Source organism: Melanerpes formicivorus, unplaced genomic scaffold (assembly GCF_026170545.1).
Source record: "Melanerpes formicivorus ecotype bairdi unplaced genomic scaffold, bMelFor1.0.p_v2 SCAF_178, whole genome shotgun sequence".
Classification (NCBI taxonomy): Eukaryota; Metazoa; Chordata; class Aves; order Piciformes; family Picidae; genus Melanerpes; species Melanerpes formicivorus.
The window spans coordinates 326,890-345,648 of NW_027142530.1; the positions used below are offsets into that span (position 1 = coordinate 326,890).

Consider the following 18,759-nt stretch of genomic DNA (forward strand, 5'->3'; position numbering starts at 1 on the left):
TAGAGCCTGACATGGCGGTAGGCCATGTTCAGCATAAATGCAGAGTTAGCTAGCAGTGGAGCAAAACAGTGCTGTGCCTGCAGCATGTAACTAAAACAAGACACTGGTAGCTATAAACATGGACAGTTATCTTGGGACAACAGGACATGCACCTGCATCAAAAACCTCGTTGTGTCATTAGTAGTTGGACCAATAATCTGTAATAGTGCAATGTGTGGTCACTCAGAGGGAATCAATGGAGCTGTGCCAACAGGGCACTCCGAGTTTATGTAAGTCGTAGCAGTTGCCTTGCTACGCACTTCTGCCTTTACTGTCTCCTGTTTCTTCTACACTTTACAGTGCTATACTTGCACTACAGGCCTGCTCCATAGGCCTGCACCTCAGGCCTGCACCATAGGCCTGCAACACTGGAACAATAAAGGAACAATACTCGATCACATTGGTCAGCCGTATTGATTCCTATCTCCGTCGTCCTACATCTGGCGCCCGAATAAACCTGAACTCATGGACAAGGGATCCTCGGAGTACCATACTGATCAACTCAGCAGAGAGAGGTACGTCCGAGCGATACGGAAAGCCGGTCGGACAGCACTGCCCCGGTGCTGGAAAAATTAGCAGTGCACGCTCAAAAAGGAAGTGAATCTCACCCTGGCCCGGTGAGCAACCAGAGGAGGGGCAAGGGGCAGCACGCCACCACAGAAGAGGCTGTGCTAAACGTCCTCCACCTATCCTCTCCGTGAGAGGTATTACTGGTAATTCTGGGATCTTAAAAGGGCTATTAGCCTGTGCCCAGAGTCATCCCCACGGCAATAAGCTTTTACTTCCGAAGGATGGGACGAAATTGCAGCCCAGCTGTGGGATGAGGTGCTAAATGCTTAAAAAAGCAGCTTTTCGCTCTAGCACCGTGTGACGGATCGTCACGGACATTGCAATCGAAAAAAGCAGAGCAGGCTACTCCCGATTCAGCTGCTGCCGCGTTTGGTTCTAACCGAGATGAGAAAGAGAGACTCGGAAGGTACCTCCCGCCCTCCCCCCCCCCCCACTGCACATCGTCTGCCGCTCCGTCAGCATTCTCCTCACAATTTCAATTGCCTCCTACTCCTTCTACACGAATTGCAGCTCTCTATTACCGTCCTTTTGCGTGGAAAAATCTGCTCCTGCCACATCAATAGCGGCAGAAGCGAATCCTGATCGAACTGATAAGGCGCGTGAAATCAAAATGGAGGCCGCTACACATTAAGAATTAGACAAAGATGCCACCTCCGCCATCTTGGCCAGCACACAGTGTTTATTAACATACCGCCACAGCCGTCCCCTTCATCAACATCTTCCTGATACCGCCAGCGATGGCTTGGGCTTGGAAGCCGGACAGTGCGAACTCTGCCCTAGAACTCCTGGAGCGCTTGCAGGCTCGCGATCACGGCATTTTTGCACCCCCGCCCCGCTGCGAGCCCTGGCCACCCCGATGGTGGCCCCCACCACCCCAGCAGCGCTCACCTCGGCAGCCCTCAGCCCGGCAGCCCTCAGCCCCGTGGCGCCCACCTCAACGGCGCCCCGCATTCTGGCAGCTCTCCTGGCGACGCCTCCCGCGACCCCCCGTGGCCCCTGCGAGTACCGGCAGCTCTGATCAAGGTGGCATCGACCGACGCACCGCTGATACCACCACTGACACTGGCAGCGGCCCCGGCATCAGCCACCCCCACGGCAGTGGCAGGAATGGCCCTAGCGGCCCCTTCCCCCCAGCAGTTTCAGCCGCACTACACCCCCCCAGTCTCCTACATTGCACACATTATCAGCAGAGTATAGCACTCCGATGCAGATTTCAATTGAGTCCCAATGGGGCGATTGGGAGGTGGGAGGGACAGGGAACTATCCCACTGTGCCGGTGGAAAGGTATTGTGGGAAATGCAGTCACAGATGGAGAATCTGTAGATTTTCCTGTACATGCATCTCCTGTGGTATTAGAAGGTCAACAACGACTATGGCAATCTCTGGACTGACAAATGTTAAAGGAAGCTAGACAAGCCATAGTTACCTATGGGCTACAGTCAGCAAATGGTGTTTATTACATGGTCTGAGAGCAATCGATCATGGAGGAGATGGGTGCCTTACAACCTGGCCTCCTAACTCCCAGTCCCCACAAATTGGGACCTGATTATTATTCATTTGAAGGATCGTTTTCTTTACAATTTGCTCACACTCGGAGGACTTAAAGTCTGCATCTACTGAGTCATCAATTAAGGCAGACTCTACACACCGATATCAATGGGTAGCCTGAAGGCATGCTTGAATTCTCTGGCACTCTCTTCCCACTTAAATAGACTCATTGTGACATAGACTTGTGACATCTATAAGTCTATGGATGATATTCTGATTGCAACAAAAAAGTTACATCCAAGACAGTGCTGTCTGAGTTTCAGCAGCAAGCAGACTTTAAAAGTCACACCGCCTTAGACCTTGCAACTCCTCAATTAAGTGACAATTCACTTGCAAATGCCTGGGAAGCCATGCCCCGGCAGCCAGCAGACTCTACAAGATGTCACCATTAACCATCTCCTTGGGGCGAAATCTTTGCCAGATCTTATCAGCAAATGCAGCTTCCTGATAAGGCTTTGCAATTAAGTCAGGATGTAGTGATCAAAGGGTGGTCCACCATCCAGGACAATAACTCTGATCCTGTGTTTCTTATTACTGAGCAGGGTCTAACAGGGATACTTGGTTCCTTTGTCAATACCATCCCTTACATACGGCATTCAATACTAATTCAGACCTGACTCATGATATGAAGGTAGAAATGTGGATATTTTGGCATTTGACAATGCTAATGAAGAAACTAAACAGGTTCTCAGCATTTTATCAACAGGTGCCACTCCCTCATGACTGCAGGACTACAACGAATGAAGGCATCGACAAGCAGCAATGTATCTAGCCATGGCCATAGAAGCAGTCTTGAAATCATCATGCCTCTGAGAAACCTAGGTACCTTAAAGTGTCTGACTGTTGGACAGACTTGAAAGGGTCACAGATCTAATAATTTTACTCGAGTTCATTGCAGAAGCTGCTCCTGTGGCATGAATATACCCTGCACGACGACACTCAACCAGGGTCCTTGGACTGCGCCCCCCACTTCCCCTCCCCCCCACCCCCCCCCCACCCCCCCCCCCGGCAGCGCACAGCGGACCTGACAACAGCCGCATATCACCTTTTGAATCCACAAAGCATTGTCGAGTTTAACTGGCATGGTCCTTTGGGTCACAGACCCTGTGCTCTGTTAATTGGCAGACTATCTTTAGACAGGGCATCCTTATAATTCCTGGTTCAATAAATTCTGATTATGACTGGGCTATGAAAATTACGCTCTATACCATTGCCTCTCCTGCTAGCACTCTTGTTGGGACAGAAATTGCTTAGTTAATACCTGTTGGGGTTTGTTTTGAGCAAGAGGGGCCTTGGGTCCCAGGAACGCCTGTGCAATTCAGGCCTTGAAGAATTCTCTGTTGATAATATAGTGGCGGAGTAGGAGATGTGAGAAAGTGCTGATTGCTTGGTATGCTGAAGTCCAGCTGCCCCTGAGATGGGAGGCAAGCAAGATAAGGAGGAGGCGAGATCTGGGAAAGAGAGCAATTAGGCCGGATAGAAGAATTCCACAGAGTTGTGAAAACAATGATGTAACCTTTTAGAGAGCAACCAATAGTATGTTGCCAAGTGGGCATAATTATAGCAAACTGTATATAAGATGTGTCTGATGCTCAATAAAGTGGAATCCGCTCATCACATTGGTCGAATAAGCGGCCCCCTTCTTGCAGTAAGTGGCGCTCGAACACGGGACCCTAATGAAGACAAACGTTAGGGTTTAAGAAGTTCTTCGGGATGTTGGGAGATTCGCAGTAAGCCGGGAGGCAAGAAGACGGCCGGCCCGGGATAGCAGTACCGGAGGCTGCAAGAAAAGGGAAGACAGCCTTGAAGCCGAAGACGCTGTAGAGCCGGAAACTGCTTAAACGAGGTCTGTGCGCACAGGTATTAACGTTTAAATACGGACATGGATAGGCAGGCAGCGTATGATTTATTTATATGCTTTTTAGAAAAGCGACAGTGTAAGTTAAATTTTACAAAGGAGTTGGTGCCGCTGTTAAGCTATGCAGGAGAGTTAGGATATTTTAAGGACCCAAATGAGGTGTTTGAAAGATTGCAGTGGAAAAAGTCTGGACAAGACTTGTGGCTGCATGGCTTAGATGATGAAAAACGAGCAAAGGAGTGTGGAAAATGGTGGAAGATGGTTATGACAGCATTGGATCAGCATCGTGCTGAGCAAATGGCAGTTTATCAAGCCAGGGTACGATTAGATTATACGGACCCAAATGGAGCAAGTGTTACACATGCTGGGTTGCCTTTGTCAGAAGAGGTTCAGGATTATTTAAGAAAGGAGAAGGCTGCGTGTGTAAAAGGGTTAGGTGGCAGAGTCGAATTACAATCTGTAACACAGGACTCTGCTGAGGAGCCTTCCCCATCTCTTTTAGCTGAGCAAATTGTACAGGAGAAGAAAGTAGGTGAGGGAGAGGAGACAAACAGGGTGGTAGATCCTGGAGGTGGTGTTAAAGATCATGCAAGAAAGCACGCAGAGTATTGGCGAAAGGTTGCAGAACACTTAAATGCCGAAGGAGATCAGGAAGGGCTTAGCCGGCTGGCTGCTTCACATCAAGTTCTTCCAGTAATGTATACACAGGTCCCTGGGGAGCAAAATGTTGTTCAGGCTGATGTAACCCAATTGCCATGGAAATTGTTATCTCAATTACGACAGACTGCGAGTCAGTTTGGGATTCAATCTGAACCAGCTAGACAGATGATTGATTTTATTTACATGAACTATAATATGTTACCTAGAGATTCTTATAATGTTATGAAGCTGATCCTAACAGCATCTCAATTTATGACATTTTTGAATGAGTGGGAACACCTAGCTAGACAATCAGCTGGAGTACAAAGACAGCAAAATGATCCACTATTTGGTGTAACAGTAGATCAGTTGTGTGGAACGGGACAGTATGAGAGACCAGAGTTACAGGCACTTTTACAGCCGCCTGTTTTGCAAGCATCAGCCCAGATAGTAAGGAGGGCTTTTGACAAGCAGAAGGATGGAAATGCAAATCCTCACTATATGGGAATTAAGCAAGGTAGACAGGAACCTCTTGGTGAATTTGTAGATAAGTTGCTTGCCGCACTTAGAGCAGCAAGCGTAGGAGAAGGTATCCGAGAGGCAATTTTAAGGCAGTGTTTAATGCAGAATGGGAACCAGCAGACGCAACAGCTTATTACATCAGCAGATCCTAGATGGACGGTAGCCGAATTGTTGCAGAGGGCTCAGGACTTGCCAAGCAATCCGATGGCCATGTTGACGGAGGTGATTGATAAGGGATTACAAAAACAGGCTGAGGTGTTGTCAATGACAATGACAAAACAGCTTGAGCATAGTCAGCAGGTTATGGCAGCCTTAGTACCTTTGCGCACAAACTCGAAAGGGCAAGGCCGACCCTATAAGCAGTCATCAGACGAAATACAGTGTCATCGAAAAGCGTAAGGTGGAGATATCATCTAAAGTAATGCCTGGACTTTTGGCCCATGGATCCGCTTTGGGGCGTTTCCCTAGCGGAGATAGTTATTTTGATGAAGCTTGTTGGAGAGAATACAGGAACAAGTTGTGGGACTTGGTTATAGATGGTGATAAAACTGCTATAAAGCTGCAAACTTTGTGGTGAGAATGCATGAACTGTGTTAAAACCTACGAACTGAAACAGCGAATGGCTGCTGCAGTTAGAGCAACTTTGTCAGGACGAGATGCAGCGCCAGGTGTATCTGAGTTGCAGCTGAAAGATGTGTCTGAGAACTGTCGACCGATCGACCGGGGCCGCCCCCAATACATCTTGCGGCGACCACACCGCGTTTACCAGCCGTCACCACTGCCGTTTGCACACAGCGGGGAACCTTCCTCTGACATCGCCAGCGACGGCTCGGATTCGGAAGACAATACCGGCAGCGAGGAATTCAAACAGCGCCGACTTTGCTTTACGGCCCCTCTTAGAAAAAATGGAGCGCTTGGAGGCTCGCGGTTACAGCGTTCCTGCCACCGCACTCCTCCCGCGGATACCGACGGCTCCGACCAAGGCGGTACCGGCTGACGCACCACCGACACCGACAGCACCGACAGTAGCAGCGGAGCAGCTGCCACGGCAGCAGCCCCCACCCCTTTCCCCCGCAGCGGCTTTAGCCGCACCACTCTGTTTTGATTTAAAGCAACAGTACTCATTTTGTCATTTCTGATTGTAACGTCTTTCAGAGATTTGTTATTTAGAGTTTTGTTAAGTTTTTCTAATAAGCATAATGAATAAGTAAGCATTTGGTATTTATAAGTACTTAGTACATAGTAATTGCAGTAAGGTGTATGCACTTAGTTAAGAGTTCAAATTGTAAGATTTTCTTTTGGTTCGAACCTTCTTAGTTGTCTGCCTAGGCATTTCAAAGGAGCTCCATGTAATATAGTTAAGGAATGTATAAACAGCTTTTAATTTTGGAAAGTGTTTTTTAGTTAATGTAACAATTTTATTTCTTTTTAGACACTGATTTGATGGATTAATTTTAACATAGTTTTTTAAGGTTTTAAGGATTTTTTGGTATTAGCATAAGTTAAGGTTTGTAGTAAATAGGTATTAATTTTAACAACTATTCCTTCACTAATGTGCAGAAGAACCAAGACTGAGAGGAAACAGCATTTCCCATGAAGTCGAACATCAATCACAATAACTGTTATGATAATCTGGGGTCAAAAGCATCAATCAAAAAATATTTTGTCCTGAATGCCGAATTTGAAAATAGGCAGTTTGGGCTGGTAAATACAGAAAACCTATTTTGTGGTGAGAAAAAGGATTTAAATCCCCATGGAAAATTATTGAAAGGGATTGGCATAAGTGGGAAATAAAGACTAGAGAAATTTTAGTTGGGAAATATCAGGAATAATTAAAAGGATTAGTAAAAGGAAAAGTAAGAGACATAAGATTTTGAAGGCAGAGGAATTGAAATAACAAAAGCACAATGGGAAATGGTAAACGAACTAACCAAGGAAGTAGAGAAGAGACTCCAAATGGAATTTTGAAGTGGGTTAAGGAGTTAAAAAATCTGTAGGGCTCCTGAAGAATGTAACTGCTGCCGAGAAGAAAATACACCCGGCTGCTGGTTGCACCCCAGCAGGCCGAGGAGGCAGAGTTCACATATACTTGTGGAGCCTAATTTTGATCCTAACCCTATTTGTACATAAGTAGTCCAATCGAAATCAAAAACCATGTTCCCATGTGTGGAATCTTGATCAGACCGGAGAGAAAAGACTTGAACTTGAAAAAGCAATAGTAAATTTTTCTGCTACAGTTGAAATCATGATGAATGCAAGTATAGATGCAATAAAAGTGCAGCAAATTGAAATCAATAGTCTCTCGAAAATATCTACTCAGAATAGATTAGCTTTGGATTTTTTATATGTTAAGGAAGGGGGTGTATGTGTAGTCATAAATGTAAGTTGTTGTAGTTATGTTAATCTAGATAAATGAGTGGAAACAGATTTACAGGCGATTGTAAACCACAATCAGATATTACATCAGATTTCTTTAGATGATACTTCTTGTGGATTTAAAGAAATATGGGATAAATTAACTTTCTGGTTACCAGATCTAAATTGGCTTCAACATTTGTTTGTAATATTGTTGGAACAATTGTAATATTGCTATGCATAATACTCTGCAATTGTTGTTACAAAATACTAAGACCTTTAAGTAAGATTGCTCATGTCAATGAGTTACAAGTAGAGAATTATGATCAGAATGTGATCAGAACAGATGAACTTAATTATGATCCAATTAAGAAGGTTCTGAAATATCTGGAAATTTTAACACAAATCAATGGTGACAAAAAAAAAAAAGGGGGGAATTGTGATGAATATACTGGTGATTTGTGTTAAAATTGTAAGACTTAGAGTGCACTGGGATTAAGGGTCAGGATCTTGTGAGGCCTGTTTAGAGGGTAAAGAGAAAGAAACCTCTCTTGCAGACTTGCAAGGACACTGGTTAATTGGAGACATCACGGCTGAGAAGGAGCTGTCTTAAAGATAAACATTCAGAACTAGGAATTTGTTTTCTTCAGATAAGAAGCCTGCACAATTGAGCATGTGTGAAAGTGGATGCTTTGACCCTTACCACACTGAATGTAGGGAGAAGGGATTTGACCACCTATTCTAAGACTATCATATGCCTCCCTTCTATTTAGCATAAGTTTGCTTATATAGATGATGAAACTATATAAGATGAAGAAAACTATTGTAAGGTTGCTTTTTGGGTGAAGTTGGTACCAATAAGAGATCAGTATTACTAGGATGAGCAAAAACACATTATTATGGGTAATTTTATATTGGGCAAAGCAATGAAGCTCTTTTGCTCTTGCTGATTGCCTGCAAGTTTTCTGTCTGTGAAGCTAAAGCCTGGCCAGATCTACCTTTACAGATTAAAGAAATCTTGCTACCATTAAACAAATTATGATTTTTGACCATCCTAGAGAAAATAAAGATGCAACATAACAGGTAATAATTGATTGAACTTTTTCAGACGTGTCTGATAGGGATACCCAGACTTAATGTAAATGTGTTTGTTAATTATAGTAGTAAGTTTTAAGGTTCTTAGGTATTATTGTACTCATTTTGATTATTGTTAAACTTGTTTATAATTGTATTATGCAAAGTGTTCAAAGAATAACTTCCAAGGCCTTACTTGCACAAAAGAAAAACGGGGGAATTGTTGTCGGACAAGAGGGGACATGGGTCCCAGGAACACCTGTGCAATTCAGGCCTTGAAGAATTCTCTGTTGATAATATACTGGCGGAGTAGGAGATGTGAGAAAGTGCTGATTGCTTGGTATGCTGAAGTCCAGCTGCCCCTGAGATGGGAGGCAAGCAAGATAAGGAGGAGGCGATATCTGGGAAAGAGAGCAATTAGGCCGGATAGAAGAATTCCACAGAGTTGTGAAAACAATGATGTAACCTTTTAGAGAGCAACCAATAATATGTTGCCAAGTGGGCATAATTATAGCAAACTGTATATAAGATGTGTCTGATGCTCAATAAAGTTGGAATCCGCTGATCAAATTGGTCGTTAAAGCGGCCCCCTTCTTGCAGTATCCACCACTGTGCCAAAATCAATGACTAATTCCCTGAGGGACACCATGGCCATTTCCTACTCAGGATGTGCTGCACAAGCGTATTTCTTTCTATTATTGATTTCAGCAGAGTATTTTCTCCTCACCACCATGTCCTACGATCGTTATGTTGCCATCTGCAGACCCCTGCATTATGAGACCCTCCTGGGCAGCAGAGTTTGTCTCTACATGGCAGCAGCTGTCTGGGCCTGTGGGGCTCTCTATGCTCTGCTGCACACAGCCAATGCATTTTCCCTGCCCCTCTGCCAGGGCAATGCTGTGGAGCAGTTCTTCTGTGAAGTGCCCCAGATCCTCAAGCTCTCCTGCTCCACATCCTACCTCAGGGAACTTTGGCTTCTTGTGGCCAGTGTCTGTTTAGTCTTTGTCTGTTTTGTGTTGATTGTGGTGTCCTATGTGCAGATCTTCAGGGCAGTGCTGAGGATCCCCTCTCAGCAGGGACGCCACAAAGCCTTTGCCACCTGCCTCCCTCACCTGGCTGTGGTCTCCCTGGTTACAAGCACTGGCTTCTTTGCCTACCTGAAGCCCTCCTCCATCTCGTCCCCATCCCTGGACCTGGTGGTATCAGTTCTGTACTCAGTGATGCCTCCAGCAGTGAACCCTCTCATCTACAGCCTGAAGAACCAAGAGCTGAAGGCTGCCTTGAGCCAACTGATTCCTGGATGCTTTCAGAAGCAATAAACTCTTTGTCTTCTCCTGCAGAGCAGTTCTGATGTCACTCAGTGCAGGCCCAGACTGACTGCTGGAGTTCTGGCTGCTGCTGGGGCTGTTCCCCTTGTGAGAATGTTGTTCCCACACATATGTCTTTCTTCAGAGCATTTCTGGTTCAGTGTTGTCCTCTGTGCTGTGACCCAGAGGCTGCAGACATGAGGAGCTGTGCTCCCTGTGTGTTCAACACAATAAAGGACCCTGCAGGGAGTTGCATCTGTGAGTTCCTTCCTCCAAGGCTTCTGTGGAGCTGCAGGGCAGTGCCTGTGTGCAGAGGTGGAGGGGCAGAGTCTCAGCACAGCAGCAGTGCCAGGGAGCCCCAGAGCTTGAGCTGTCCTCAGCTGCTCTTTCTTCCCTTCCACCCTCTCCTGCTGAGCCTCTGTGCTGGGGTAAGGCCTGAGTGCTCTGGCAGCTTGGGCACTGTGCTGCTGTGTGGCAGTGCTGGGACTGCAGTTAGGGACAGGCCAGGGGCACTGCTGGTACAGAGCTGTGCTCCAGAGCAGCACTGTCATCAGAATAGGAGGTCTCCTCATGCCTTCATACCCAAACCCCCTCCCATTACAGAATGCACCTACTCAGAGTTCAGATTGGATACCCTGACCCCCTTCCTGTATAGACTCAGTCCAAACATGGTTCCTTTAACCCCTCCCAGTACAGATGTGGCTTCATCCCATTACAAACTGGATCATACTGTCCTCTAGCACTGCAGCCTGGGTCCCATCCCAGCATAGACTATATTCCCTGAAGCCCGTATCAGTACCATCTGCATCCATCCCAGTACAAACTGCACACCCTCATGCCCTCCCAGTGCAACCTGTACCCTGTCCCAGTCCAAACAGGATCCCTTTTATCCCTCCAGGCCTTGTCTGAATAAAAAGTAGATGCTCTTATCCCCTCCCAGTACCTCCTGGACCCTTTTCTAGTATAAGCTGCATTCCCTGGGCCCATTCCAGTACAGTCTGGTCTCCACATATTACAATCTGGATGAAGCTGTGACCACCTGGCTGGGCCCAGCACATGCCCAGCAGTGCCACCGAGCCTCCTCTCACCGTAGGATGAGCTGGAGCCAGGCACCATGGTGACAATGACTGAGGCCTCACAGGCACCGGTGCCCAGGCTGGCCCTGCACACAGACTCACTGGAGTCAGCTGCTGTGATGTGGAGCACACACACCCAGGAGCGTGAAACCTGGGAATGGGGACAGCTATCAGTGTCACATGGTGGGGCATAGGGCAGGGCTTGGGGTGCTGCTTGTGTTGCCCAGGCCCCACCTGGTGCCCAGAGGGCAAGAAGCCACCACAACTCTACCAGGTGATGGTGCTGGAGCCAGGTCCTGCCACCATGCAGTCAAGGTCCAAGGTCTGGCCCGCGGTGATGGACGGGGATGAGGACTCGATGAGGACTTGTGCTGCCATCCCTGCCAGGAGGCACCTGGCTGGGTTGTGGTCCCACCAAAAGCATCCCTTTACCATGACACCTCACCTGGCACCAAGGCCACCTTGATGGCTGCACGGGCTGTGCCAGCAGGGCTGGAGCCCACCCAGAGGTAGATGCCATGGAAGAGCATTTAACCCCTCCCAGTACAGATCTGGTCACATCTCAGGACAAACTGCATCTCCTCAACCCCTCCAGCTCAGATCTGGTCTTATCCCAGGACAAACTGCATCACTGCCATCTCCCACACAGTTTCCTGTGCCACTACAAAGTGCATCCCTTGGACCCCTTCCCAGTCCCAGCTGCACCCAGCACAGCACAAAGTGGATATCCTGATCCCAGTGCAGCTGTGGCCTGATCCTGGTACAAATGGGATCCCATTGCCATCTCCCAACACAGTCTGAGTCTCATCCCAGTACAAAGTGCATCTCCTGAAACCCTGATTCCATCCCAGCACAGACCAGGGCCCATCCCTGCAAACTGATCCCCTGATACCCTCCCAGTTCAGACCGAGGCCCCCTCCAGGTACAAACTGAACCTCTCTGAGCTCTCCCAGTACAGACTGGGCTCCCTCCCAGTACTAACAGGAGCCCCTGGTGCCTCCTGGTAAAGTCTTGAACACCTCAAAGTAAAAGCTGATCCCATGGCCTCTCCCAGTAACAGTGGCCATTGTCCCAGTATACTCTGAAATCTTATCCCAGTACAGACTGGGCCCTTCCTGTCCCAACCAGATTCCTGCAGTCTGGGGCTCCCCAGGTCAAGAGAGACAGAGGTCTGCTGGAGAGAGTCCAACAGAGGCTAGGAGGTTGAGGAAGGGACTTGAACATCTCTGTTGCCAAGACACTATCCATTATTGACCTGGACTCCTGGCTCACTGGGGAGGTCCCAGGGTATTGGAGAGGAGCAAATGTGACACCCAGCTCCAAGAAAGGAAGAAAGGAGGATCCAGGAAACTATAGAGCTGGCAGTGTGAGCTCAGTAGCAGGGCAGGGTAGGCAGCAGGGCATCTCCAGCACCATTACATGTCCTGGAGAGGACAAGCAGGGGATCAGGCCCAGTCAGCATGGGTTTAGGAAGGGCAGGTCCTGCCTGACCCACCTGATCTCCTTCTCGGACAGGAGGACTGACTGTTGGATGAGGAAAAGGCTATTGTCTCCCTGGCCTTTCCAAAAGCCTTTGGCACTGCTCCCCACAGAATTCTCCTGGGCAAAGTGGCTGCTCCTGACTTGGATGAGCAATGCTCTGCTGGATGCAGACCTGGCTGGGTGAAAGGGCCCAAAGAGTGGTGCTCAGTGGAGATAAATCCAGCTGGTGGCAGATAGTCACAAGTGTTGTTCCTCAGGGCTCAGTGTTGGGACCACTTCTGCTTAACATCTTTATTGATGACCTTGATGAAGACACAGAGTGTGTCAGCAGTGAGTCAGCAGATGACACCGAGTTAGGTGGCAGAGTTGATCTGCATGAGGGTAGGGAGGCTCTGCAGGGGGACTTGGGTAGATTTGATCCATGGCCAACGTTCCCAGGAGGAGCTTAACAAGGCCAAGTGCCAGGTCCTGCACTTGGTTCACAACAACCCCAAGCAATGCTACAGAGATAGTGTGGCTGGAGAGCTGTCTAGCAGAAAGGGACCTGGGGGTGCTAATGGACAAGCATCTGAATAGGAGCCAGCAGTGTGCCCAGGTGGCCAAGAAAGCCAAAGACATCCTGGCTGGGATCAGAAATGCTGTGTCCAGCAGGAGCAGGGAGGTGACTGTCCCCTGGGACTCAGCTCTGGGGAGGCCACACCTTGACTCTTGTGTCCAGTTTTGGGCACCTCCATCCAAGAGAGATGTGGAGGTGCTGGAGCCAGGGCAGAGGAGGGCAAGGAGCTGGGGAAGGGCCTGCAGAGTAAATCAGATGAAGAGCAACTGAAGGAGCTGGGGCTGGTTGAAGTCCAAGCTCAGGGCACTACAGATGTAGTGTGCACCTGCTTGAAATCTGGGGATGATGCAGCTTCTGGTGGTTGTGTGAAGGGAAGAAAACTTCCATAGTGTGCAAATTAAAGGGTTCAGAGTGGAGGTGTCCTGGTTTGAGGCTAGGCAGATCCTCTCTTGCTCCTGAGAGCACAGAGGAGGTGAGGATAAAGAAAAGTCACTCAGAGGGGATCCTTGTGGTCCAAGAGGCCCAGGCTCTGTGTTTCAAGAAATGGCCATGGAGAGTAGAGACAGAGCAGGGAGGGTACAGAAATGTCATGGTGAGAGCTGCTAGGAAAGCAAGATGGGTGTCAAGAGCATGAAGGGAAAGAGCTGCAGGCATGGGGCAGTGTAGCACCACCTGCAAGGCTGACAGCTCAACAGGACTGAGGTCTTTCTCCTCCTGTCTATGGCAGTCGGCTCTGCCTCCAAGGCCAGGGAGAGGAAACTTAAGCTTGAGACTCTCTGGATCTGACTGCTCAGGCTCTGTGGCCAGGGCTTGGCCTTTCTGCTGCAGAAACCAAACACAGTGTGGGGGACAGTGTAGGACAGCCTGTGGTGGGAATGGCAATGGGCACTGGCAAGGCAGGAAGTCATCAGGAGAACCCAAAGCTTTGCCTTCTTGGCTATGGCAGTCATCCACCACCACCAAGGGCTGTGAGGAGACTTCCTAAGGCACCAGGGGGTCCTCAGTGCTTCCTTAAACACCCCCAGGAAGGCTGGGGACTCTCATCCCCTTGTCCTTCTCTCAGCATCACAAACCCCACACCCCACAGCACCTGAGGAGCCCTGACCCATGCATGAGGGACAGGATCTGCCTGCCCAGGCACTGTGGTCAGGGTTTGGCCTTTCTGCTCCATAAACCAAACCCACAGTTTGCTCTCCTGCACTTTGCCTTTGTCTGTTGCAATCATGGCCTCCACTGAGCTGCTCTAAGGAGCCCTTGGGAGGCTTTGTTGGTAATGCCCCTCAGTGGGGCCAATCAGTGCTTCAAGGTACTTTGTGTTTTCCTTCTGACTTCTGAAGAAGTTTCTTCAGTCTTCTCTCAGTACCTGAGGTTCCTGCAATGAGTCCCAAGTGCCCTCAGGAGATGTTTGTGTCTCTGCACTCTTCTTCAGGATTTCAAAGTGCACCTCACAAAGCTCAATTTTTTATGTCAAAGATAAAATATTTTACTCCATTTCAGTTTAGAGCAGAGATGATAATTCCCCAAGTGACACCGACCCAGGCTGTCTCAGCAGGACATCTGCACTTGCAGGAACATCTGTCCTTCAGTCTGACATTGAATGGACAACTTTGCTCCTCACCCTCCCCAACCTCCCCATTGCTGTCAGTGCCCACCTGGGGCTTACAAGGTGATTCAGCAGAATGTGTTCTGATCCAAGAGCCTCTGAATGACAGAGTGGATAAGGACAAGGCTGACCCTGAGTGACTGCAAGGGATCCTGAAGTCAAATCTATTTCTATGGCTGTGCCTGGAGAGAAGCAACAAGCACACAGACACAGGGACAGAGCTGGCTGGGTTCAGTGCAGGATAGAAACCTTGCCCCTGGAGACAGCAAAGGTTTCATAGTTTCATAGTTTCACAGTTTCATTCAGGGTTGGAAGGGACCACAAGGATCATCTAGTTCCAACCCCCTGCCATGGGCAGGGACACCCCACACTAGATCAGGCTGGACAGAGCCTCATCCAGCCTGGTCTTAAACACCCCCAGGGACGGGGCCTCGACCACCTCCCCGGACAACCCATTCCAGGGCTTCACCACTCTCATGGGGAAGAACCTCCTCCTCACATCTAGCCTGAATCTCCCCACCTCCAGCTTCATTCCATTCCCCCTAGTCCTATCACTACCTGAGAGCCTGAGAAGTCCTTCCCCAGCCTTCCTGTAGGCTCCCTTCAGATACTGGAAGGCCACAATTAGGTCACCTCGGAGCCTTCTCTTCTGCAGACTGAACAGCCCCAACTCCTTCAGTCTGTCCTCATAGGAGAGGTGCTCCAGCCCTCTGATCATCCTCGTGGCCCTTCTCTGGACACGTTCCAGCACCTCCACATCCCTCTTGTAATAGGGGCTCCAGAACTGGACACAGTACTCCAGGTGGGGTCTCACCAGGGCTGAGTAGAGGGGGAGGATCACCTCCCTCGACCTGCTAGCCACACTTCTCCTGATGCAGCCCAGGATCTGATTGGCTTTGCGGGCTGCAAGTGCACACTGAGAGCTCATGTTGAGCTTTTTGTCCACCAGCACCCCCAAGTCTCTCTCCTCAGGGCTACCTTCCAGCCAGTCACTGCCCAGCCTGGATTTGTGCCTGGGATTGCCTCGACCCAGATGCAGGACCCTGCACTTGCTCTTATTGAACTTCATGAGGTTGGCCTGCGCCCACCTCTCCAGCCTGTCAAGGTCCCTCTGGATGGCCTCCCTTCCCTCCAGCGTGTCTGCTGCACCACACAGCTTGGTGTCATCAGCAAACTTGCTGAGGGTGCACTCAATGCCACTGTCCATGTCACCCACAAAGATGTTGAATAAGACAGGTCCCAGGACTGATCCCTGAGGGACTCCGCTTGTCACTGGCCTCCACTGGGACATGGAGCCATTGACAGCCACAAAAAAGGTGTCTGTCCAAAGACACAGAGAGGTGGAGAAGTGGCTGGCAGAGGGTGCCCTGGAGTTCAGTTTCCTCCTCCTGGAGATCAGGACAAACACTCACAAAGCTTTGGCATTCTCAGAGGATGAGAACTGAGCCTGGAGAAGTCTGACTTGGTGCTGGCCCTTGGTGCAGGTTGTGCCTGAGAGATGTCTGAATGGGGGAGATGCTGGACACAGCTGCTGTGACCCAGGAGAGCTCCAAGGCTCTGGCTGTAGGGTCACTGTTTTGAGAGGTGGAGATCCTTGACGTTCATCAGGTGTTTCTCTGAGCTGGAGAACCTTGGATGCTGAATCATCCTGGGATCTTTTGCCACTTGCACAGACCCTGAAGGTTTTGACCTCCAACGTTTTCTATCAGCTCCCTGTTGGCTGTGGTCCAAGCACAGATGATTAGGTGGTGTTGGATGATAGGTTGGACGCGATGATCTTGAAGGTCTCTTCCAACCTGGTTTATTCTATTCCATTAATTCTAATTCTGAGCTGGCAGGACGTGACCAACCCCCCAGGGACAGGGAGAGCAGTGCAAGGCTGGGAGAGCAAGGGTGCAGCACACCAAGGACACTTCTCAGTTCTCTATTTCTCTGTCCTGATCCATCCCTGGCTTACCCTGGGCTACTTCATGGTCTAGGCCTTTTCTTTGTTTGTTTGTTTTTAACCTAAAATGAGAATGCATGTTGTGTTGTAAGGAATTTTGACTTTCCCATTAACTATTTAAAATTAAGGCAAACTGGTGAGGTGACACAGAAATCCATATGGACATTTTCTCTAGTCACACAACAATTAAACAATCATAACAGTCAGTCCTAATTCGCATGGTGCTGTGGTGCATTCTTCTGAGTGATGCTTTTGATCCCAGATTATCCTAACAGTTATTGTGATCGATGTTCGACTGCATGGGAAATGCTGTGTGCTCATGGTCTTGATTCTTCTGCTGTTGTTCATTGCGATGATTGCAGTTGGCATGGGGTAGACATTTCTTGCTGCTATCACTAAACCCCCTTAGCTATAAAATATACATCCTCTTTTTTTGGTTTGTTGATTTTTTCTTGATAGATTTTTTAACTTTTTTTAACTTTTTGAATTTTATTATTTTTATTTTTTAATTTAATTTTTATTTTTAATTTTTATTTTAAGTATTTTATTTTATTTTTTGATCTTATATTATTTTTAAAAAAATATTTTAATTATTTTTGTGTTTGTTTTATTTAATCTATTTTTAAAATTTATAATATTTTTATTTCAATTAAAAAAATAATAACTTTAAAAAATCTTAATTTTTTATTTATTTAATCTATTTTTTAATATTTCAATTTTATTATTTTTTTAACCTTTTAAAAAAAATACATTATTTTTACTTTTATTTGTATTTTATTTTTTAATATTATTTTAATTAATTTTTATTTTTTAATTTTAAGTATTTTTAATTTAATTTTTAAAATATAATTGTAATTAATGTTTTTAATATGCCTTTTAAATATTTTTTCTTTTATTGTTATCTGTATTTTTTGGTCTATAATTTTTAATAATTTTTTAGGTAATTTTATTTTTCTTTTAAATATACTTTTATTTATTGATTTTTTATAGCTTTTCATTTTTCTTGAATTTTATTTAACATACTTTAATCTTGTATTAATTAATTTTTAATGTTATTTTATAATCTATTTTTTAAATTATTTTTTTATTTTTTTTTTTAAATTTTATTTTAGTTTTTGCCTTTTTTATTTTCTTTTTAACCTTTTTTGTATTTAATATTTTGTCCTTATTTTTCATTTTAAACTTTTGTAAATTTTTATTTTGCTAATAATCCTTATGCTTTTTGTTAATAGTTATTTTTTGTTAGTAATCCTTATGGGGTTTATTTGTTTGGTTTTTTTAAAATTATTATTATGTTAAATTGTTTTTTATATTAAATATTTTTTCTTTCTTTTTTATAATTTGCTTTTTTAATTATTATTATTGTTGTTATTTTGTACTTTTCCTTTGTAGTAGTACTCTGTGCTATTAGCCAAACACCAAACTCAGGTGTGAGAGGCAATGCACCAGAATAGACTCTCCAGTCTGTCTATTAGCTGAGGAAGGAGGTGGATGTGGAAAGTTTAATCCATCTGATTGGTGCCTAAAGATTGAGGCCAATGGGGAGGCAGCAATAAAGATAGCCTCCAACAGCAAGGATATAGCTCATGGACCAGTCCAAACCTGGAAAGGACTGGAATGGGACACATTGTCTTGGTTGGCTGGTGGGCCATGGGTCAAATGAGTGTCATTCTTCTCTCTTTGTGCAACAGCAGCTCTAATCTTTCTGTCTGATACCCTGGTTTGTATACTTATCCGTCCTGCAGTCAGGCAGGTGCAGGTTGTAGCCATATCAAGTGAGCCAGAAAAGCTATAAAAAAGAGCAGTGTGATGTATCTGCAAATCAGACCAACATCAGAAATGAGCCAAGAGGAAAGGATTTAGTTAATGGTGAATGAATTTTGTGAAGACAATTATTAAAGCAAGGAGAGGAGGGGTTGATGGGATCAAAAGGAGGTAGTGTCTTTACAAAGGAAGAATTGGCTAAGAGGGAGTTGGAAGAGAAAGGGAGGAACCAGACAGTTCACCTTCTCTATGTGTTTGTAAATCACAAAGGGGCCTCTGCTAAGTCCCTTCCCTTGAACCTTGCTGTAAATCAGCAGGGGTCTGTCCCAAGATAGCAGACACTGAACACAGCCTGAACTGCTGAACTTTTAGGCCAGGGCACAGGCTTAACAGACTACTGAATATTAATGTCTCCACCCAG

General features: G+C 46.6%; 1 protein-coding gene across 1 annotated transcript in view; it reads left to right on the forward strand.

Moving 5' to 3' along the window:
* Positions 1–18,759, forward strand: part of LOC137457418 (zinc finger protein 208-like) — a gene marked incomplete at its 5' end in the record, with an annotated part of 316,357 nt that overhangs the window by 257,080 nt on the left and 40,518 nt on the right. Inside the window, 1 exon segment of the mRNA XM_068169313.1 lies at positions 18,561–18,574. Coding sequence (XP_068025414.1) covers positions 18,561–18,574 — 14 coding nt within the window.